General features: G+C 43.7%; 1 protein-coding gene across 2 annotated transcripts in view; it reads right to left on the bottom strand.

Moving 5' to 3' along the window:
• Positions 1-24567, bottom strand: part of LOC124776302 (ATP-binding cassette sub-family C member 4-like) — a 380895-nt gene that overhangs the window by 215486 nt on the left and 140842 nt on the right. For both annotated transcript variants that reach the window (XM_047251227.1, XM_047251228.1), the window contains exons 9-11: positions 22684-22822; positions 19666-19776; positions 12021-12203 (exon numbers count right to left, since the gene is read on the bottom strand). In XM_047251227.1, the coding sequence (XP_047107183.1) occupies positions 12021-12203; positions 19666-19776; positions 22684-22822 (433 nt within the window). The remainder of the gene's footprint in view (positions 1-12020; positions 12204-19665; positions 19777-22683; positions 22823-24567) is intronic.

Here is a 24567-nt window from a genome sequence, read left to right as displayed (position 1 = left end):
TGGTGATCCCTTGATGCCTCAGAATATGCCCTACCAACCGATCCCTTCTTCTAGTCAAGTTGCGCCACCAATTTCTCTTCTCTCCAAATCTGTTCAATACCTCCTCGTTAGTTACGTGATCTACCCACCTAATCTTCAACATTCTTCTGTAGCACCACATTTGGAAAGCTTCTATTCTCTTCTTATCCAAACTATTTATTGTCCACGTTTCACTTCCATATATGGCTACACTCCATACAAATACTTTCAGAAATGACTTCCTGACACTTGAATCTATACTCGGTGTTAACAAATTTCTCTTCTTCAGAAACGCTTTCCTTGCCATTGCCAATCTACATTTTATATCCTCTCTACTTCGACCATCATCAGTTATATTGCTCCCCAAATAGCAAAACTCCTTTACTACTTTAAGTGTCTCATTTCTTAATCCAATTCCCTCAGCATCACCCGACCTAATTCGACTACATTCCATTATCCTCGTTTTGCTTTTGTTGATGTTCATCTCATATCCTGCTTTCAAGACACTGTCCATTCCGTTCAACTGCTCTTGCAGGTCCTTTGCTGTCTCTGACAGAATTACAGTCATCGGCAAACCTCAAAGTTTTTATTTCTTCTTCCTGGATTTTAATACCTACTCCAAATTTTTCTTTTGTTTCCTTTACTGCTTGCTCAATATACAGATTGAATAACATCGGGGAGAGGCTACAACCCTGTATCACTCCCTTCCCAACCACTGCTTCCCTTTCATGCCCCTCGACTCTTATAACTGCCATCTGGTTTTTGTACAAATTGTAAATAGCCTTTCGCTCCCTGTATTTTACCCCTGCCACCTTTAGAATTTGAAAGAGAGTATTCCAGTCAACATTGTCAAAAGCTTTCTCTAAGTCTACAAATGCCAGAAACGTTGGTTTGCCTTTCCTTAATCTTTCTTCTAAAATAAGTCGTAAGTTCAGTATTGCCTCACGCGTTCCAACATTTCTACGGGATGCAAACTGATCTTCCCCGAGGTCGGCTTCTACCAGTTTTTCCATTCGTCTGTAAATAATTCGCGTTAGTATTTTGCAGCTGTGACTTATTAAACTGATAGTTCGGTAATTTTCACATCTGTCAACACCTGCTTTCTTTGGGATTGGAATTATTATATTCTTCTTGAAGTCTGAAGGTATTTCGCCTGTCTCGTACACCTTGCTCACCAGATGGTAGAGTTTTGTCAGGACTGGCTCTCCCAAGGCCGTCAGTAGTTCTAATGGAATGTTGTCTACTCCTTGGGGCTTTGTTTCGACTCAGGTCTTTCAGTGCTCTGTCAAACTCTTCACGCAGTATCATATCTCCCATTTCATCTTCATCTACATCCTCTTCCATTTCCATAATATTGTCCTCAAGTACATCGCCCTTGTATAGACCCTATATATACTCCTTCCACCTTTCTGCTTTCCCCTCTTTGCTTAGAACTGGGTTTCCATCTGAGCTCTTGATATTCATACAAGTGGCTCTCTTTTCTCCAAAGGTCTCTTTAATTTTCCTGTAGGCTGTATGTGAGATAAGCCTCTACATCCTTACATTTGTCCTCTAGCCATGCCTGCTTAGCCATTTTGCACTTCCTGTCGATCTCATTTTTGAGACGTTTGTATTCTTTTTTGCCTGCTTCATTTACTGCATTTTTATATTTTCTTCTTTCATCAATTAAATTCAATATTTCTTCTGTTACCCAAGGATTTCTACTAGCCCACGTCTTTTTACCTACTTCAACCTCTGCTGCCTTCACTACTTCATCCCTCAGAGCTACCCATCGTTCTTCTACTGTATTTCTTTCCCCCATTCCTGTCAATTGTTCCATTACGCTGTCCCTGAAACTCTGTACAACCTCTGGTTTAGTCAGTTTATCCAGGTCCCATCTCCTTAACTTCTCACCTTTTTGCAATTTCTTCAGTTTTAATCTACAGTTCATAACCAATAGATTGTGGTCAGAGTCCACATCTGCCCCTGGCAATGTCCTACAATTTAAAACCTGGTTCGTAAATCTCTGTCTTACCATTATATAATATATCTGATACCTTTTAGTATCTCCAGGATTTTTCCATGTATAGAACCTTCTTTTATGATTCTTGAACCAAGTGTTAGCTATGATTAAGTTATGCTCTGTGCAAAATTCTACCAGACGGCTTCCTCTTTCATTTCTTAGCCCCAATCCATATTCACCTACAATGTTTCCTTCTCTCCCTTTTCCTACTATCTAATTCCAGTCACCCATGAATATTAAATTTTCGTCTCCCTTCACTACCTGAAAATGATATGTAATGTGAAATAATTCTGTGGGTTCATATCGTGTTTACTTAAATAAGCATAAAAAATATATGCGAAAGTTTATTTCACGTTGATAACGTAACACAACAGTGAGTCATAATAGCAAGGAAAATATAGATTCCCAGCGCAAACAGAGCATCAAAGACAGCAGCAAGTGTGGAATAAGTGCTTGGATCCATGCAACATTATCAAGAAAACCTAAAGCCCAAATCTCAAAGTTAAACAAAGTAAAATCTCGTCAACATTAACTGGAAAATCTAATGTCCATTTACACTGTTATCGTACCTAAAGAACGTTCAAGTTTATTCCACTAACGAATATAAACAGTGCAGCAAATTTGTCACAGTTCACAGCTGCCTACGTGTGTTTAACAAGCAACAAACTTCGTCTGGTTTAAAATATTCTCTCACTGAAATTCGGGATTCCAACACCATTTAGGTTTCGGAAAACGTTCTAAGACTGAAATAAGACGCTTAAACCCAAGTGGCTCTCTGGCCACATAATGCACACTGCATGACATCGGTTCCGAGAGTTCCGGAACCTCTACAGAAAATTGGAATAGAAATCAACATAAACGTCATTTCCGCCCTTTTTATTGCTCACGAAAACCTCACATTGCATGTTGTACCACCATACAGCCAGACCTTCAGAGGTGGTGGTCCAGACTACTATACACACCGGTACCTCTCATACCAAGTAGCACGTCCTCTTGCATTGATGCATGACTGTATTTGTCGTGGCATACTATCCACAACTCCATCAAGGCACTGTTGGTCCAGGTTGTCCCACTCCTCACCGGTGATTCGGCGTACATCCCTCAGGGTGGTTAGAGAGTGACGTCGTCCATAAACAACCCGTTTCAGTCCATCCCCGGCATGTTCGATAGCGTTCATGTCTGGAGAACATGCTGGCCAGTCTAGTCGAGCGATGTCGTTATCCTGAAGGAAGTCATTCTCAAGATGTGCACGATGGGCGAGCGAATTGTTGTCCATGAAGATGAATGCCTCACCAATATGCTGCCGATATGGTTGCACTGTCGGATGGAGGATGGTATTCACGTATCGTACAGCCGTGACGGCGCCTTCCACAACCACCAGCGGCGTACGTCGCCCCCTCATAATGCCACCCCAAAAGAGCAGGGAACCTTCACCTTGCTGCACTCGCTGGACAGTGTGTCTAAGGCGTTCAGCCTGACCGGGTTGCCTCCAAGCACGTCTCCGACGATTGTCTGGTTGAAGGCACATGCGACACTCATCGGTGACGAGAACGTGATGCCAACCCTGAGCGGTCCACTCGGAATGTTGTTGGGCCCATCTGTACCGCGTTGCATGGTGTCGTGGTTGAGAGATGGACATCGCCATGGATGTCGGGAGTGAAGTTGCACATCATGTAGCCTATTGCGCGCAGTTTGAGTCGTAACACGAAGTCTTCTGGCAGCACGAAAAGCATTATTCAACATGGTGGCGTTGCTGTCCGGGTTTCTCCGAGCCATAATCCGTAGGCAGCGGTCATCCACTGCTATAGTAGCCCTAGGGCGGCCTGAGCGAGGCATGTCATCGACAGTTCCTGTTTCTCTGTATCTCCTCCATGTCCGAACAACGTCGCTTTGGTTCACTCCGAGACGCCTGGACACTTCCATTGTTGAGAGTCCTTCCTGGCACGAAGTAACAATGCGGACGCGATCGAACCGCGGTATTGACCATCTAGGCATGGTTGAACTACTGACAGCCCGAGTCGTGTACCTCCTTCCTGTGGAATGACTGGAACTCATCGGCTGTGAGACCCCCTTCGTCTACTAGGCGCTGCTCATACATGGTTGTTTACATCTTTGGCCAGGTTTAGTGACATCTCTGAAAAGTCAAAGGGACTGTGTCTTTGACACAATGTCCACAGTCAACGTCTGTCTTCAGGAGTTCTGGGAACCGGGGTGATGCAAAAGGTTTTTTGATGTGTGTACTTCAAGACAGTTTACCGGCTCACGTTCTGGCGTCTTGTCGCAGTTCGCGCGGCTCCCGCCGTCGGAGGTTCGAGTCCTCCCTGGTGCATTGGTGTGTGTGTTGTCTTTAACGTACGTTAGTTTAAGTTAGATTAAGTAGTGTGTAAGACTAGGGACCGATGACCTCAGCAAAATGGTCCCATAGGAACTTACCACAAATTTCCAGTTTTACCGTTTACCGACCTGACTGCTCACCGATAAAAGACCGCGAGCTTTGTCTTTCTTGCTTATTTACGAGTTACATCCTTAGTCATAAGATCACCACGTTAGTCAATATAGTGTGTTTTCAACCTGACAACAGTTCATGAAAACTAGATGTACTATAACGTTTATATGCTTTATAACATGCATAAAAAACTGCTGGGTAATTTTCCATCTCTTCCCACAGTAACCAAACCAATGTCTTCACACCTCTTAGCACTGCAGCCTTGTGCTAGTCAAATGTCGACTTAAAAACCATTTAAATATCTAATAGTTGCCAAACAGAATCTAACAAGAGCAAACATTGACGGGGATTCAAGTGGCAAAATCATTGCTTACGCACTTTTCTGAATGTTATTCTGAACTTATTTATAACGATTTACTTATTTGTTTAGCAATAATAGTGACTTGATCTCTTCACTGCTTGTGTCATGAGATTTAAAACGTATCATGTGTACACTGCATGTCTGTATCATTAGTTACAGGTTTTATAAGGAATAATAATTTCAACCTCTCTAAAGCACTAGAAAGACTAGAAAATGCCGTTTTGGTCCTAGGCTCGCTGAAAGAAAACCTGACGCTCAGCTGTCCTTGGTAGAGAGCGGGCAACGTATGTGACAAACAGCTAACAAATAGAGGGACCAAATGATTTCTGGGATAAGGGTTTCCACTCTACCACGTGCCAACGGCCACTTCGGTGGATGTAGAGCCGGTAGGGCTCAAGGTCTTCCCCTAGCCCTTTCAAGGAGAAATCCTTCCTAAAGGCGGAATATCTCGTCACGAGGGGGGAGGGGGGCATAGAATGTGGAAGGCAAGGGGAAACCTCCACATTTACTTGTGTAATGGATATAAAGCGTACTTTTATACACGATTCCAGAATAGTCCCCCATTCGGATCGCTGGTAGGGGACTGCAGATTCCATTTCTAATAAAAAAAAATTATGAAGAATACAAGAAAACGAATTGCAGCAAGGAATGTCTGAACATTAGTGGGGTGTGGCATGCTAGAAAACCTCAAGCTGGAAATGACAAGAATGGAATTGATATGTGAGGAGTGAGCAAGATGAGACGGCCACATGGTAGAGACTTCTGGAGTGGCGACTGCAGAGTTATACATATGGGATGCATAGAGGAGCGACGGGGAGAAAGACGGCTAGGAGTGGGTCTTTGCAAGGAGCTTGGACATAGAGTAGAAGGTTACAACCAAGAGACAGAAGAATGCTACTTGTACAATAGGACACAAAACCGAACAAGACAGTGATAATCCAAGTGTACATGCCAACATCAAGAAAAAAAAATTCATCAGGGGGAGAAAGAAGAGATCCTACTATAGTAGGTGCTTTTGGGCTTCGAGAAAAGAAACGTGGAGATGGATTAGCAGAGTTTTGTACAGAACATCAACCAGTAATATCAATACCATCCGCGGAGACAGTATACATGGAAGGCCACTGGAGAGATATCAGGTCGACGTCATTCCAGTTAGACAGAAGTTATGGAACCAAGAAAAAGACTGAAGCTACCCAGGCCCAGACGTTGATAGTAGCCATAATATAGTCATAGGAGAACTTGATCCAAAATTCAAAAAATTTAAGAAAAGAGCTGGTGAGAAATGGGATCTGATAGACTAAAGAATGATGTATTATGTCGACTGCAAAGAACAAACAAATATGACTACAGTTATGGCCAGCACCATAAATGTTGAAGAAAGATGGGAGTCCTTGGAAAGTAATATCCTCTCCGTCCGAACAGGCCTTGGAAGGCCCAACGTTACCGACGGCCGCCGTGTCATCCTCAGCCCACAGGCGTCACTGGATGCTGAAATGGAGGGGCATGCGGTCAGCACACCGCTCTCTCGACCGTATGTCAGTTTACAAGACCGGAGCCGCTACTTGTCACTCAAGTAGCTCCTCAGTTTGCCTCACAAGGGCTGAGTGCATCCCGCTTGGCAACAGCGCTCGGCAGACCGGATGATCATCCATCCAAGTGCTAGCCCACCCCGACAGCGCTTAACTTCGGTGATCTGACGGGAATCGGAGTTACCACAGCGGCAAGCCCGTTGGCCAAAGTAATATACTACGAGTAGTAAATGAAGATGTTGGGAGGCAGAAGGCAAAGCATGAAAGAGAATGGATTACAGAAAGTATAGTAAAAAAATAAATTTAATACATAAGCCGAAACAAGACAACAGTGGGGAAACACAAATGCAATATGCGTGGAGCATTGAGAAATGAAATCAACGTAGAATCAAAACATGTTAAACAACAATTCTTGGAGGACTAGTGCAAAGAGATGAATGAAATGATCAAGGTAGAAAAGCTGGAATGTGCCTATAAATCTATTAAAAACTTCTTTAGAAACATACTAGTAAAATGTAATGGTGTCCAAAATGAAGATGAAATAGAACTATATCAGCAACAGAAAGGTAGCAAGAATACCGTGAAATACTCTCTACAGGAAACAACAAAGATCTGAAATGGGAAACATTGAGGAAGTCGATCCAGAAAAAGAGGGAGACTATATCTTGCACGATGAGTTCGACCTTGCAGTGAGGCATTTAAAAACCTGGGAAGCCACTGAAGTTAGTGATACACCAGCAGAACTCATCAAGGCTGCTGGAGAATAGCTACATGAAGAACAGTTCCACTTAATTCAAGTTATGTACGAAACTTAAAAAAATGTATCACAGTGGCAATACCGAAGGAAACATCTGCGCTCGACCTCTATCGTTCTAAAGTGGATCGCAGTCAGGGTATATGCAGTGGTCGTGGACGACGAGTCTGGCTGTTGAGGAGGTGTGGGCCCACGAGAAGCAATACTCGGATTACGATTCATTCTTGAAAAAGACTAAAGAAGGCCCAAGAAACATACATTGCTTTCAATGACAGAGAAAAGAATTTGACAGGGCAAACTGGCGACAGGTTTTTAAGACACCGAGAGATATTGGCATAAAGTACAAAGGCAGAAGAGTAGTGCAGTGATTGTATAGAGAAGAGTCGGCTGTGATAAGATGTGGAGAAAATCAAGCTGAAGCCACTATTGAGCATGTTGTACAACAGGGGTGCTCCTGCCTTGTTCAGTGGACAAATTCAGAGGGCAATAAATGACGCTAGGTTGAAACTGGGAACTACAAGAGGAATTAAAATTATTAGTAAGTAAATAGACATGCTGAGATTTGCTTATGACATGGCGGTGTTAAGTGAAGATATAAAACAATTAGAAGCGATGCTGGACCAGATAGAAACCATCCTCAGTGCTTCGTATAACATGAAAATTAATAAAGATACAACAAAAATCGTAATGGTGAGTAGACAAAACATCATTGTTCAATGTTGACTTAACAATGAGCGACTGGAAATCGTCCAATCCGTTGCCTACCTAGGGAGCAAAAATTCAGATGGAAGATCAAGGATGGATATTGTAAGCCAAATCCATTAGGCAAAAGCTGCTTTTAACAAAAGAATAAACCTTTTCATATCCAGCAGCATCGGCAACGTCTCAGGAAAGACTTCATAAAGACGTTTGTCTGGAGTGTGCAACTGTACGGGAGTGAAACATGGATACTCACAAGGGAACCTCCCCATCGCACCCCCCTCAGATTTAGTTATAAGTCGGCACAGTGGACAGACCTTGATAAACTGAACACAGATCAATTGAGAAAACAGGAAGAAGTTGTGTGGAACTATGAAAAAATAAGCAAAATATACAAACTGAGTAGTCCATGGGCCACATAGGCAGCATCATGGAGACTGTGAGCTCACAAGCGCCGTGGTCCTGTGGTAGCGTGAGCAGCTGCAGAAGGAGAGGTCCTTGGTTCAAGTCTTCCCTCGAGTGAAAATTTTACTTTCTTTATTTTTGCATAGTTATTATCTGTCCGTTCGTTCATTGACATCTCTGTCCACTGTAATAAGTTTAGTGTCTGTGTTTTGCGACCGCATCGCAAAAACGTGCGATTAGTAGATGAAAGGACGTGCCTCTCCAATGGGAACCGAAAACATTTGATCGCAAGGTCATAGGTCAACCGATTCCTCCACAGGAAAACACATCTGATATATTCTATACGACACTGGTGACGGCATGTGCGTCACATGACAGGAATATGTTGTCGACCCACCTAACTTGTACACTTGGCGAATGGGTAAAAAGATTCTTCTACCTTGCCCGATTTAGGTTTTCTTGTGAATGTGATAATCACTGCCAAAAAAGTGATGAAAACATAAGAGATTGTCACAGAAACTGAAAATAAAAAATTAAACTTTTCACTCGCTGGAAGATTTGAACCAAGGACCTTTCGTTCCGCAGCTACTCACGTTACCACGAGCCCACGGCGCTCCTTTGTTTCCAGTTTCCTTGATGTGGCCTTTCTTGCCATGAACTACTCAATTTGTATACTTTGCTTATTTTTTCACAGTTCCACACAACTTCTTCCTGTTTTCTCGATTGATCTGTGTTCAGTTTTTCAAGGCCTATCCACTGTGCCAACTTATAACTAAATCTGAGGGGGGTGCGATGGGGAGGTTCCCTTGTCAGAGAAGCAGAAGAACATAAAATAACAGCCTTCGGGATGTGGTGCTACAGCTAAATGCTCATGATTTCCTGGGTAGGCTTTTTTCCCGAAAGCAGGTTGGCTTTGTTCAAGATTTCAATTCAACGTATTATTCTTCTCTCTTTTAACTACAAAACCCTACTTTTCAGCATAATCTCCGTTCAATACAACGGCCTTACGCCACTTTTTGGGAGGATCTGTATGTCACTCTACTGGTCGACATTGAAGTCAACCTCTTGCTGCATCAATAACCTCGCCGTCATCCACAGTTGTGCGGTGAGTTATTTGGTTGTGATCCGTCGATCACCTCGAATGAAAGTGTCTGCACGTTTCAATGTCGCAGGAGCCGCAGTTGAGTGCAGCCGGCCGACACGCAGGAAATCGCACTAGTTTGTGCGACCTTGTTGCAATGATGACAGACGCCTCGTCCAATAACTAACCGAGCCTTTGTTTACTGCCATGTCTCTGTATACATTCTGCAAGCACCTACGAATATCTGCGATGCTCTTGTTTTTCTCCAAAAGAAACTCAGTGACAGCTCTCTACTTGGAATGCACCCCCATTGCAGACGCCATTTTGAAGGATGTATATAGCGCCGTCACCTATCTGTACCTTATGAAAATATAGGGGCTGAAGCGGGAATACTTTAACATGTCCCACAACGAATTCCACATTTTCTTAAAACCGAAATTGGCCAAAAAAAAAATACGTTGCCATATTTACTGTACTTACTGAACGCCCCTTATAGATAAACCAAATCATGGAGGATATCAGGTGCACCACCTATACCACTCTCAAGAGGAAGGGTGAAAACAGAAATGCACAGCGAGCTGCTGCTAACCAACCTGATGGCTGAAGACTGAAGAAGAAGAAGAATTTTAAATGTTAATAACTTCATTGATAATATGAGGCGTGTTTTTTAAGTAAGTACTGTTTTGAAATTAAAAACAGATGTGCTAAGATATCTCAATAATTTTATTTGTACATGGAAGCCTGTACCTTAATCTACTTTTCTACATAATTTCCGTCAATATTGAGGCACTTGTCTTAACGTTGTACCGGTTTTTGAATACCCTCCTCATAGAAGACTGCCGCCTGACTCGTTAACCACTGCATCACCATTGTTTCGGCTTCGTCATCGTCTTGAAGACGCTGACCACCCAGGTGTTTCTTCAAGTGCAGGAACAGATGGTAGCCACTGGGCGCAATATCGGGGGTGTATGGAGGATGATCTAGAGTTTCCCATCGAAAAGATGTGATGAGATCTTTGGTGTGATTCGCCACATGCGGACAGGCATTGTCCTGCAGCAAAACGATGCCCTTGCTCAACTTGCCACGTCTTTTGTTCTGAACTGAACGGCGCAGATTGTGCAATGTCTTACAGTAAGCTGCTGCATTGATTGTCTCATTACAAGGCAGAAATTCCACAAGCAATACTCATTTTCTGTCCCAAAAAACTGTGCACATGATTTTCCAGGCAGAAATTGTTTGCTTAAACTTCACTTTTCTGGGTGAATCTGAATTCCGTCATTCCATGGACTGTTGCTTTGATTCTGGTGTGACGTAGGCCACCCATGTTTCATCGCCCATAACAATTTGGCTTAAGAAATCATCAGTGTAGTTGTGGTGCCGCTCAAGGAAAGTCAATGCACTGTGTAAACGTTTGGTTTTGTGCACATTCGTCAACATTTTCGGTACCCAACGTGCGCACAGTTTTCAGTAATTCAAGTGCTCGGTCACAATACCATACAAAACACTACGAGAAACATTAGGAAAGTCATCCCGGAAGGAGGTAATCGTAAAGCGTCTGTTTCCTCTCACCTTATTGTCCACTTCCTGCACCAAACTTTCAGTAACGACTGAAGGACGCCCACTCTGTTGTTCATCATGCACATTTGAGCGGCCATCTTTAAATGCTCTCACCCACTTTCTTACCATGCCATCACTCATAATGTTTTCTCCGTAAACTGCACAGATCTCAGAATGAATATCGATCGCTTTTAGGCCTTTAGCACTACGAAATCCTATAACAGCCCGTACTTCACAGTCGACGGGACTCACGATTATCGGAGGCATCTTAAACACTCAGTACACAACGTAAACAAGGAAGACTCAGACTATAATGACGTCAGTGCGTAGACAGCAGATGTAGGCACCCAGTGCGCATGCGCAGAGCCCCGACCGCAGCGCAGCGGCCACGGTGTGGCAAAACGGTACTTACTTAAAAAACAAGCCTCGCAATCATGTGATCGTGGTATATATTTTAGTGAGCTTGTGTCACTATCGCAATTCAGTTAATATATCAGGTTTTCATTTTATATGCTCTGTCAGTCCGGGCACACCACCTGAGTTCCCCCACTGGCCATCTGAGAAGATGGGTGGTGTTGCACTGGGGGGATTTCCATGCCGCCAACTCGCGACTGCCTGCCACCCACACCAGGGCCGTGATTGCAAGGCCGCTCTGTACTGAGTCGAGCCTGACTTACCTATCTCAGCCACATCACAGCAACTTGCCAGCCACAAACCGCTCAAACAAATACTCAGCACTCGTACAACTCTTAGCGGGCTTGCTGCCCGTAACATCATATTGTCACTGCTTTGGCCATGACCAGAAGCGTTAATGGTGATATTTGTGGACAAAGCAGCATTCAGATGTCCACATAAAGTGATCGTATACACCGTCAGCACACGGAGTGACAAAGAACCTGCGACAAAATGTGTCTTTTGCGAAGCAGCTAACACGTAAAGCACAAGAATTAGATGAACGGCATTTGCAGTCCACACACCAACTAACTATATAATCGACATTCAAAATTATGCTTGTGAACTCCCGACTTCCCCCCTGAGTGTGTTCGCGCTGTGATCAATGTGTGCTGAAAAGTTTACTGACATAAGATAAAACATAAAAAGACGGCACATATTGGCTCATCAGTCATAGACGAACTGTAAGGTTAGTAAGCAGAAAGAAGTGTTTTACCTTTCCGCACCCGACAGGTCCTACAATGGCACATAGCTTTCCGGGTGAAACATGGAGGTTTATCGAGGAAAGAGATGGATTGAGACCATCCCATGTGGCTGAGATGTGCTCAAGGGATACTTCCCCTGTAGTTGCTCCCAAGTTTCTGTCCTCTACAGTTGCCTCTGGCTTAAGGAGAAACTCCTGAAAGAAGAAAGAAAATGTACAGTTTTTTGTGATAATTTTAAAGTATTAGCTGTAGCTACAAAACTATCACAACTACAAAAGGTGTGGTACATCATTAAGATAAATATTTGTAAATTAGTCAGTTATTGAAATAATTTAAAACATATTTTTAGGAAGAAGCAACGTTGTGACGAGAAAAATCGATCGTTCGTGACATACACCTGTAGTTCATTTTACGTTACATTTGTTGGAGCCTCTACTAACAATAGTCACTCCGGAATCCAAACCTCCCGTCGATTTATTTGTCTTCTAGTCATTTGCTGTTCAGGGTTGCGGGACTATTGCCTCATACGTTGATCGAGGTGCTTTTTAAATTTATAAATAACAAACAAAAACTTCTAATAGTATTTATATATTATTTCTTGAAACAAAAACAATAACACGAGATCGATGTGCTGAAATGTCTCGCCGCAGCGCTGTTGCCAAAGCAAAAATAGCATCTTTAAACCTGTTGTCAAGTCGTCTGCATGCTTGCTTGCTACACCCGCCAATATCTTGCCAAGAGTGCTACGAGCAACTAAAATTCAGAAGCTACAGTCACGTGACGGCCCTCACTAGCTGCTTTGTGGACGCCACAATGGATCTGATTGTATTTTGTTGTCTCTGTATTATACGCGGTATCACCACAAAGTAAGTTCCATTTGGTTATATAAAACAAACGTGTACAGATACAGAAAAAATATTTATTGTACAAAAATCTACAACTGTTAAACTAGTTTTCTACATAGCTTCATAAATTTTGAAGGCACTTGTCATAGCGTGGCACAAGTTTTTGTATGCCTTCATAGAAGGTTGCCGCCTGTGTATTCAACCATGTCGTAACATGTTCCTTCAGTTCGTCATCATCGTTGAAGTGCTGACCACCAAGGACAGATTTTAGGTGTAACAAGAGAGGAAAGTCGCTAGGAGTGAGGTCCGGGGCTGTACAGAGGATGATCAAACGCGTCCCAGACGTGTGTCCATCAGAAAGAGTAAATTTGTAATATTGGATATCACGAACTGATATATGACTTTTGAACACTATTAAGGTAAATACATTGTTTGTTCTCTATCAAAATCTTTCATTTGCTAACTATGCCTATCAGTAGTTAGTGCCTTCAGTAGTTAGAATCTTTTATTTAGCTGGCAGTATTGGCGCTCGCTGTATTGCAGTAGTTCGAGCAACGAAGACTTTTGTGAGGTAAGTGATTCATGAAGGTATAGGTTATTGTTAGTCAGGGCCATTCTTTTGTAGGGATTATTCAAAGTCAGATTGCGTTGCGCTAAAAATATTGCGTGTCTGTTTAGTGTTGGTCAGAATAAGTAAAGAGAGAAATGTCTGAGTACGTTCAGTTCTGCTCAGCTGTTTGAAGATCAAATAACGTAAGAGGTTTATCAGCAAAGTAATTCATAAATTTTTCTAAGGGGAGATTACAACGTGAATCATTACCACCAGGGACTCTGCATACATGGAATCATTCCGGAAAACCACTCGCATATATATTTATCATTGTACCTACAATTAAATGTTACGATCGTTCTCTCAATTGAACGGCATTCGAGAATGAGCAAAGTATCGGAAATACACCCTCTTGTCGGCAGTGGCTCTGGAAATAGCCTGTATCTTCTTTAAAACTGGACATACTCCCCCGATTGCTATCACAGTACTCCAAGTCAAATTCTTACCTTCCCTACAACATGGCATACTCATCTCCTTTCCACCAACACACATACTTTATAAAACTCATGCTCAAATGCGAGCGTATTACACACCCACTAACGATATTACTTCATCAATAACTGATTGCCTACCATACCAAATAATACTGACTGTAAATCAGCGATGGGCATGCATCTCTCTTAAATTCTTCTTTCGAGTCCTACCACTGTGTCCTAGAAAGACACACGTAAGCGGCGAGATGTTAAAGAAAAAAACCGATCCCAGCAACTATCACAATTAGTCTTGGTTCTAAAGGTGCACACAAGTATCAATGTTAAAACCTATACCCTCATTGTGAATCGAGGTACGACATTACCTCTCAATGAGGTGTTTTTTTCTGGACAAATACCATGACGGTGATCGTAGGAATACATATTATCAGCCAACGATGCAGCCTAGGGATAAAATCACTGAACTTTGAAAGTGATTCGGCTAAGGAACGTGGTATGTACGCGGTATTTGCGACTCCCTCACCGCTTCCTCCCCCCCCCCCCCAACTACATAATTCTTTAAAATATAGTATTTGTAACGCACTCTGTCTCAACATCATATCAGAGTTTCCGAAATATATCCACCGAGTTATAGTTGATGACTGATTGAGAAGGAACACAAACAGTACTAGTAGATGATGTGCTGACTGAGGTCGTAAGAAGAAAAATGTACACTAGCATTTCAGATCTGTAGTGTTACGCTATATGTTCGAAATGATGTCAATCATTTGGAATCGCGTCTCTCCATTCAAACACATACACGCATCGGATTACAATCACTAGTCAGCCATATTTGTGGTACTCTCATATCTCGAAACGAGTCACCTTTCCCGAACCTAGCTTCTACAGTAAAATTCCAGCGTGGTTTTAGTCACCCCATACACACCTGCAGCTGATCCCATTTCTAAACCTTCGTGAATGTGATCGGTCCAATTTAAGTCTGAACTGAGCAGAAGTCGGAGAAAGACATATCCACCACCTTCAGCATCCTCTGTAGAAACAGAGCGACCTGAATTACTGCAACAGGACCGTGTTTTGACCATTCGGTGGAAATGCACGCAATTTCGTACGTCCCCAAACTAGATACAAATACTACAGATCTACGTCCATTCAAATCAGTCAGCCCAACAGATAAAAATTACGAACTGTAAAAGCTCATACGAGTTAGAAGTCACCAAGGTACCGATGCAGGCGCAATGACACATAGCTGAGGTCGGCCTCCAGCACGGGGAAACGCATTTCACAACACTTCCCACAATAGCGTAGCGTACAGCCATCCAAGCATTCATAGCGGTATAGCTCCTTTCTCATCGGCTCTCATCTCAGACTGCTACTCCTCCTACTGCTGCTGTATGTATGATCGATTCTATTAAACATACAGACACCGCCGAGGCCACTTTAAAGTTTGATCACCTATAATCTAGGCGAATTGTCGTATGACACGCTCCCTCTGGTCCTGTTTAGTTGTTCAAACACTGTTTTCTAACACGCTTTTGTACATCGCCTAACATTTAGTTTTTCTGCTACGAGTTCCATGCCTGTCTCATGTTCTAAACTAACATTAAGACGCCCTGATACATGGCCTCTCACAGAAAACTAGACATCGCGCGGTGTAAATCATTTTGTTAATGCAACTACCATAACATGCCACACATCTGCTTATTTTAAATAAAAACCCACTTGCAACATAACGAAAGTAGAAGACATTTACGGCGTTGGCGTAGGTCTCTAAACTGATGTCAGAAAGCGAATGACGACCTATACATTTAGACTCGTCTCTCACAGAGACGGAATAGCTGACAACTATGCGTCCCCTTTCGACTCATTCCTCATATTGCACTCACGTAACGCGATGACTGTTTCGCTGCTAGCAACCCCCGGAAGTTGCCGCCCATCCACGAAAACTTTTTCCCCAACTCAAACAAGCCATATCAGTTAATCATTATCTGCTAACCAATGCAGGGATGGGATGGAAAAGACACCATCCATGTACTCTAACAATAAACATGAAACTTGATAGCGCGAACAATTTTACACTAACTTCAACACCGGCCATAATGTGACAGAATGTTTCCTCAATTTCAGTATCATAGCTAAACCACCCCTTCTCTACTTTGCGAGTATCATTGCGAACATGGATAGATGACTACTCAGTACGCCCATTCACAATTAATTCTCGAACACTTTGTAAGGTGTCAGCTAAATCCAACACCTTCCATGAAAACCCTGACATGATAAGCAAATACAGTAGTATGTCACATAGCTCCGAATAAATCGTGACATTAAATTAACCAAAGTAATACGAGTAACGAGTGAGCAAATGGAATACCACAGACTAACACAAGAATGCCTACATGCATGTCATACCTTCCCACCGTGAGACAGACGCAGTTCGGAGGGGAGAAACGAGAACAGAAGTCGAGAGCAGAACCGTGTTAAGCTGAAGGTACGGACACCCACGTCGCCAGCTAACCGCTAGGAACACCCCCCCAGCCCCATGTTAAAAACTAGAGCCCTCCAGAAGAACAGTATAGATCTTACGATAACACAAAAAGGACCACCCCAGCCGCAAGTTTTAGCGTGAGACTTTTTCGCGTCTCAGTTACGTCAGGACCACCCCCCCAGCCCATGTTAAAAGATAGAGCCCTACAGAAGAACAGTATAGATCTTACGATAACACTAAAAGGACCACACCAGCTGCAAGTTTTAGCGTGAGACTTTTCGCGTCTCTGTTACGTTGCAAACTTTAAAAACATTGCCCCACCACGAAAAGTATAACGTTTCTCATTGGATAGACAGAATTTCTGTAGGCGGAGCTTAAAGTTAACATTGAGACCCTGATTGGTCAGATGAAAACACAGCCAGATAGTTTTGTTTAAACCAACTTCGGTAAATTGTAGTAAGGAGAAGTTAGGAGAGAGTTGCTTCCGAGACGGCGAGGTGAGTGGAGCTGTGCTGCCTGCCGCCCCCTGACGAACACCGACAAGGTAATGAACGCACGCGATGCCGCATAACAGCGCATAAAGCTTCACTTAGAACTGCAGAAGTCTCATCTGTTACACCCCCTTTTTGCGTAATACTAGTGTCGATCGTCAATTAAAGCTCATGGTGTTCACATTTGGCACTTGAAGTAAAAATCTGAAACGCGATGATTTTTCTGTTATATAGTTATTGAGAAGCCACATCAGCCATTGTAATTTACGACAAGTTAGATAAGTAATTAAAGATAATTGAGGGTCACTGTAGACCATTTGATAGTTTTCTCTTTTGTGAAACTTAATTTAAACCTAGATTATAGATGAGATATGGCATAGGTCATCCTTCGATCCATTGTAGAACTTGGAAACCCATTCAGGGAATATTCGTTCACATTTTTGTTGAACGCAGTTGGTTTTTACCATCCTGTATTAAAACATTTCCTTTTATGAATAGTGCAATTTATAAACAATGTTTTGTGAGTGGAATAAAATTTCCAATGGTAAACTTAACTGCTTTTTCGACGTTATTTTACCAGCTAACTAAAATAGGAAAGTCTTGAACCCCTTCCACTAAATTTAGTTAGTATTAAGATTCCTTTAGAGGGAGTGCAGTGGAGCTGACGCTGAAATCATTAAGTAATTTTACGCAGATGGAAGTAAGTTTAGAAATGAATCGTTCTCTGTCATCCCAAAAAGAATCAAATACAGTAGTCAACTCGCGTGTATCACTGGTACCTCAATAGACATACAGTATAATACTCAATGGGAAAAAATTGACTGCCTCCCTTATTCCCTTCGTTATCCCCTATTCCTCCTGTTGCCACATACTTGGCCCCATATACGAATTGTTCGGCGCGAGCCAGAATATAGCAAAGTACTTCCTCAGTTTCACCGCATTTGGGTCTATATTCGGTCAATTTATACCTATTAGCTCCTCATTTTTTGCAATTCAATCGATTTTAGGTCAGATCTACCCATGTGATCATGACATAACATCTAGTTCTGTGTTCTAAAATTACTTGTAAATGTAGCACAGCTACCAACACCTACCCCAAATGCATTCCTCGGGGGGGGGGGGGGGGGGGGGGTAATATAGCACTGTACTCGAATGTACGAATGTATGCAGTCACCTCCACATTCGGACATTCGGAGAGCGTTTGCTCTATTTTGTGCATGTCTGTGTATATGCACGCATCACGGACGGCTCTCAGGACCCAGTCCCATCTGCTGATGGACCAAACTTCGAACATAGAATACGTGTCTGCACGTAACGCGTGGTTGGTCCACCCACGAACCCTATCGCAGATGTGGCGCTTGGTGGATCCGTCTCTGAACATAGCTCCGTATATATAGTCCGCGGCAGATCCACATCCAAACGCTAATTCGGGTGTGATATATTGTGGATCTGTATCCCAAGACAGCTTCGTGATGGATCCACCTCCAAACCCATCCCATGCGCGGCATATTGTGGATCCGCATCTCAACACCGATCCGGATAATAACATGCGGTGGATTCACAGTCGAACGCTAACTCAGGTCTACTGCGGGTCCTGTGAGCCGTCCACGATGCTCTTACAATGGCAGGTTATCAAGATTTAAGTGAGTTTGATCTTGGCGTTATAGTCGGCGCACGAGCGATGGGACACGGCATCTCCGAGGTAGAGACGAAATGGAGATTTTTCCGTACGACCATTACACCAGTGTAACGTGAATATCAGGAATCCGGTAAAACATCAAATCTCCGACATCGCTATGACTGAAAAAGTTCTTGCAAGAACGGGACCAACGGCGACTGAAGAGAATCGTTCAGTATGACAGAAGTATAACCCTCCCGCAAATTGATGCAGATTTCATTGCTGGGCCTTAAACGAGTGTCAGCGTGCGAACCATTCAACAAAACATCACAGATATGGGCGTTCGGAGTCGAAGGCCAACTCGTGTACCTTTGATGACACCACGATACAAAGCTTGTATGGGTATGGGTATGGAGACAACCTCATGAATCCATGGACCCTGCATGTCAGCAGGGAACTGTTCAATCTGGTAAAGACTATGTAATGATATGAGGCATCTGCAGGTTGAGTGATATGGAACCCCTGATACGTCTAGATACGACTCTGACAGGTGACATGTACGTAAGCATCCTGTCTGATCACCTGCGTCCGTTCAGACGAACTTGGGCAATTCAAGCAGGACAATGCAACACTCCACGGGTACAAAATTGCTACAGAGTGGCTCCAGGACACTCTTCTGAATTTAAGCACTTCCCTGGCCATCAGACCTCCCAGACATGAACATTATTGAGCGTATCTGAGATGCCTTGCAACGTGCTATTCAGAGGAGATCTCCACCGCCTTGTACGGGTTTATGGACGGCTCTGCAAAATTCATGCCGACAGTTCCTTCCAGCACTACTTCAGACATTAGTCGAGTCCATGCCACGTCGTACTGCGGCACTTCTGCGTGCTCGCGGTGGCCCCTACACTATATTAGTCAGGTGTTCCAGTTTCTTTGGTTTTTCAGTGTATATTGTCAGTACCTTCCTTCTGTTAAGATAAACGATTGGCGTACTTTGAATACAATATGAAACTGCGAATAGGCATTCACATGCATTGTTTCACTGCACTGGATCCTCGTTGTAGTCTAGTACGATAATAGATGGAAGGTTCTAATAAATATTGCAACACATTTCCAGCTGAAACAGATCTCCTGTTGGCACATTTTGGGAGAGACTATTCGACATTCTGTGCTTACCTGTATACGACGGACGGAGACACGAGCTTCCTGTATAGCTGCTATACCCATAGGGAACATGATGGCCAGTGCCACGTTGAGCACGTTGTAGTACTGAGACATTGAGAATATCTGCAACAGAGCGGGAGATGAAGGCAACCACAGTGAGCGTAAGACTGGAACACAAACAGTGGTAACACAAGTACTTTATTTTAGTTATTATTGTTACATGTAGACCCCTCTGACATTACCCAACTAACTAGTGCTACTATTGTATAGGACTACTTCCCATTAAAATCTGGTATTGTATCTATCGTATTGCAATTGAAACTTTTGTCCTATAAATACACTCCTGGAAATTGAAATAAGAACACCGTGAATTCATTGTCCCAGGAAGGGGAAACTTTATTGACACATTCCTGGGGTCAGATACATCACATGATCACACTGACAGAACCACAGGCACATAGACACAGGCAACAGAGCATGCACAATGTCGGCACTAGTACAGTGTATATCCACCTTTCGCAGCAATGCAGGCTGCTATTCTCCCATGGAGACGATCGTAGAGATGCTGGATGTAGTCCTGTGGAACGGCTTGCCATGCCATTTCCACCTGGCGCCTCAGTTGGACCAGCGTTCGTGCTGGACGTGCAGACCGCGTGAGACGACGCTTCATCCAGTCCCAAACATGCTCAATGGGGGACAGATCCGGAGATCTTGCTGGCCAGGGTAGTTGACTTACACCTTCTAGAGCACGTTGGGTGGCACGGGATACATGCGGACGTGCATTGTCCTGTTGGAACAGCAAGTTCCCTTGCCGGTCTAGGAATGGTAGAACGATGGGTTCGATGACGGTTTGGATGTACCGTGCACTATTCAGTGTCCCTCGACGATCACCAGTGGTGTACGGCCAGTGTAGGAGATCGCTCCCCACACCACGATGCCGGGTGTTGGCCCTGTGTGCCTCGGTCGTATGCAGTCCTGATTGTGGCGCTCACCTGCACGGCGCCAAACACGCATACGACCATCATTGGCACCAAGGCAGAAGCGACTCTCATCGCTGAAGACGACACGTCTCCATTCGTCCCTCCATTCACGCCTGTCGCGACACCACTGGAGGCGGGCTGCACGATGTTGGGGCGTGAGCGGAAGACGGCCTAACGGTGTGCGGGACCGTAGCCCAGCTTCATGGAGACGGTTGCGAATGGTCCTCGCCGATACCCCAGGAGCAACAGTGTCCCTAATTTGCTGGGAAGTGGCGGTGCGGTCCCCTACGGCACTGCGTAGGATCCTACGGTCTTGGCGTGCATCCGTGCGTCGCTGCGGTCCGGTCCCAGATCGACGGGCACGTGCACCTTCCGCCGACCACTGGCGACAACATCGATGTACTGTGGAGACCTCACGGCCCACGTGTTGAGCAATTCGGCGGTACGTCTACCCGGCCTCCCGCATGCCCACTATACGCCCTCGCTCAAAGTCCGTCAACTGCACATACGGTTCACGTCCACGCTGTCGCGGCATGCTACCAGTGTTAAAGACTGCGATGGAGCTCCGTATGCCACGGCAAACTGGCTGACACTGACGGCGGCGGTGCACAAATGCTGCGCAGCTAGCGCCATTCGACGGCCAACACCGCGGTTCCTGGTGTGTCCGCTGTGCCGTGCGTGTGATCATTGCTTGTACAGCCCTCTCGCAGTGTCCGGAGCAAGTATGGTGGGTCTGACACACCGGTGTCAATGTGTTCTTTTTTCCATTTCCAGGAGTGTATATTCACGCATGGACATTTCGTGCCACATTAGGCATATTTTCAATTCTGCCGTGAGAAGCAGATTACCACTGCATAGCACCCACGAAATTACAACTTATACTCAAATTCTTCTGCTTTTAGACGCCTTTCATGTCTTTAGACACCTTTCATGCCATGTATCCATGCCGACGAATTACCAGTCTACGTGCTTTATCGTCGTGTCATGACAACGATACATCAACTGCTGCTGAAAAGTCCTGCATACTCTACTGTCGAGAGCGTTTTACCTCTTGCTAAGGCCTTCTCGGGCGAAATATGCTCGGAAGTTTAAAGGGCCAGCTACCTGCTTGTACTCACATTGAGCCAAAACGGTGATTTCCGTACCACGTACCTTGCTAGATTTTAATTTCTCGTAAGTTTATCTAACTCTCTAGCTTTCATTTTCTCCTCCAAAGATTTACTGAAAATGGGCTCTTCAGGAGATCTTCTACAGAACTTTACATGCGCTTTCAAAAAGAATAATAGTGACCTGGTGCTGTGAGCAACGTAGCACCCTCAAATGCGGCAGGAATGACATCACATCGGAGCATTCGCAGTCGCAAGGAGACAGATACGACCCTTCTCTGAGTTTATCTTAGCATGGATGACTGTCATTTCAGCATTCGACACTGACTTCTAGTTATTGCGGAGAGAACGCTACAAAATATGTTTCCATCTGATTTATTTGTATGCTAGCACACACTTGAAAGGAAATGCCGTAAATTTTGTGTGATTTCGACTTGCATTCGAAGAGAAATGGTATAATTTTATCGCGTTTTTTACAATGAGCTGTAGCTCATCAGCACATAATAACCGGCCACCATGGGTTAACCCCCATCCCCCCCACTCCTGGTTATTCTGTTGCTCTATGAAACGTTCCTTGTCACTACGAAATCTAAAAAGAGTCAAATTTCGTTTTTTAATTTATGGCTCATATTTCATATAATTGGGAAGATTTCAGGACAATGAAAAAAAGAAGGTTCAATTGGCTCTAAGCACCATGGGACTTAACATCTGTCATTAGAACCCTAGACTTAGACCTACTTAAACCTAAGGACATCACACACATCCATGCCCAAGGCAGGATTCGAACCTGCGACCGTAGCAGCAGCGCGGTTCCGGACTGAAGCTTCTAGAACCGCTCGGCCACAGCGGCCGGCGACAATGAAAACCGGTGTTATAGTCTCTCATGAATTCATTGCGTAAAGTATAAAGTACTGACAGGCTTTGAACACAGAACGTATACTCACCTGGTCAGGACCGGCGGTATAACCCATTAGGAAGTAGGCCACGAGTGTGACCAGCAGAGAAGACCTCTCAATGAAGACAGCAGACGCCAGCAGGAAACTCTTCAGATAGGCTGCGTGAAGCAGCTTATGGATTTCCGATCTGTTACAAGTAATGAGATTCAAATAAGATTTTCGTTTATTCCTTTGAGTCTACATCTACATCTACATCTACACCCACACTCCGCAAGCCACCTGACGGTGTGTGGCGGAGGGTACCCTGAGTACCTCTATCGGTTCTCCCTTCTATTATAGTCTCGTATTGTTCGTGGAAAGAAGGATTGTCGGTATGCTTCTGTGTGGGCTCTAATCTTTCTGATTTTATACTCATGGTCTCTTCGCGAGATATACGTAGGAGGGAGCAATACACTGCTTGGCTCTTCGGTGAAGGTATGTTCTCGAAACTTTAACAAAAGCCCGTACCGAGCTACTGAGCGTCTCTCCTGCAGAGTTTTCCACTGGAGTTTATCTATCATCTCCGTAACGCTTTCGCGATTACTAAATGATCCTGTAACGAAGCGCGCTGCTCTCCGTTGGATCTTCTCTATCTCTTCTATCAACCCTATCTGGTATGGATCCCACACAGCTGAGCAGTATTCAAGCAGTGGGCGAACAAGAGTACTGTAACCTACTTCCGTTGTTTTCGGATTGCATTTAGGATTCTTCCAATGAATCTCAGTCTGGCATCTGCTTTACCGACGATCAACTTTATATGATCATTCCATTTTAAATCACTCCTAATGCTTACTCCCAGGTAATATATGGAATTAACTGCTTCCTGTTGCTGACCTGCTATTTTGTAGCTAAATGATAATGGATCTATATTTCTATGTATTCGCAGCACATTATAGTATGTGTATATATGTATGTGTGTGTGTGTGTGTGTGTGTGTGTGTGTGTGTGAGAGAGAGAGAGAGAGAGAGAGAGAGAGAGAGAGAGAGAGAGAGAGAGAGAGGAGGGGGGAGGGGGAGAAGGGTGGGAGGGAGAACTGAGCTGGAGAAGGAGAGGGAGAGGGACAGAGAGAGAAAGGGAGATTAAGAAACCGATGTGCTTACATGTGTCTTAGCCAAAATACTATAAAACGTCTTTACGTGCATATTTACGACAGGTTACAGAAATTCTGCAATGTGGAACACACTTCAACATATCAAATATACCAACGCATTTGAGCATGTCATTGTTCTATTTACACAACAACTTTAACAAAGGCTGGTTGTACTCAGTTCCTATCATAAAGCCTCAGCGGACTCCCTGTACCATCTTTGTCAAACTGAACTTGTAAGTATCTAAACGCCTGTATACTTGACTTATGTTCTTGTTGTTGTTCTGTGGTGCTACGACGTGTCCAGTATCCATCTAAAAGTAATCCACGAATGAAGCGAACTGCTACTACTACTATTTCTCCTACCATAAGTAGAAGAAGTGTGAGAACATACCTAAAATTTAATGACGTTGGCCTAAATGATTCACAATCGTTATTGTAAAATTCAACCAACGTCGATTTTATCTGTTACTGCAGTTCATAACAGACAAGAATGGACAAAGTTAGTAAAAATGTGTTGGGATGGTAATCGTCAATTAAAACAAAATAATTTCCAAATGTGCCCAGAGCAAAAAGTCAATTTGTACTGTTGACTCTAACCGTCAGAAAAAAATTACAAAGAGGTAAATTAACAAATGGTCAAAAACTGATAACTGCCCCCGAGTAATGATGGAGCCTACTGGGAATATCAATAACTGATTGTAATTTAACTGTATGAACAATTAAAAAAGAGTTGAAAACTTTATAATTATTATTGCCCAAAGCTGGACATTCCATTCTGACGCCATACCGTCGAAGTGCCTCTT

Source organism: Schistocerca piceifrons, chromosome 2 (assembly GCF_021461385.2).
Source record: "Schistocerca piceifrons isolate TAMUIC-IGC-003096 chromosome 2, iqSchPice1.1, whole genome shotgun sequence".
In the NCBI taxonomy this organism is placed as follows: Eukaryota; Metazoa; Arthropoda; class Insecta; order Orthoptera; family Acrididae; genus Schistocerca; species Schistocerca piceifrons.
Note: the sequence above shows the minus strand (reverse complement) of the source record. Positions and strands in the feature narration are given on the sequence as shown.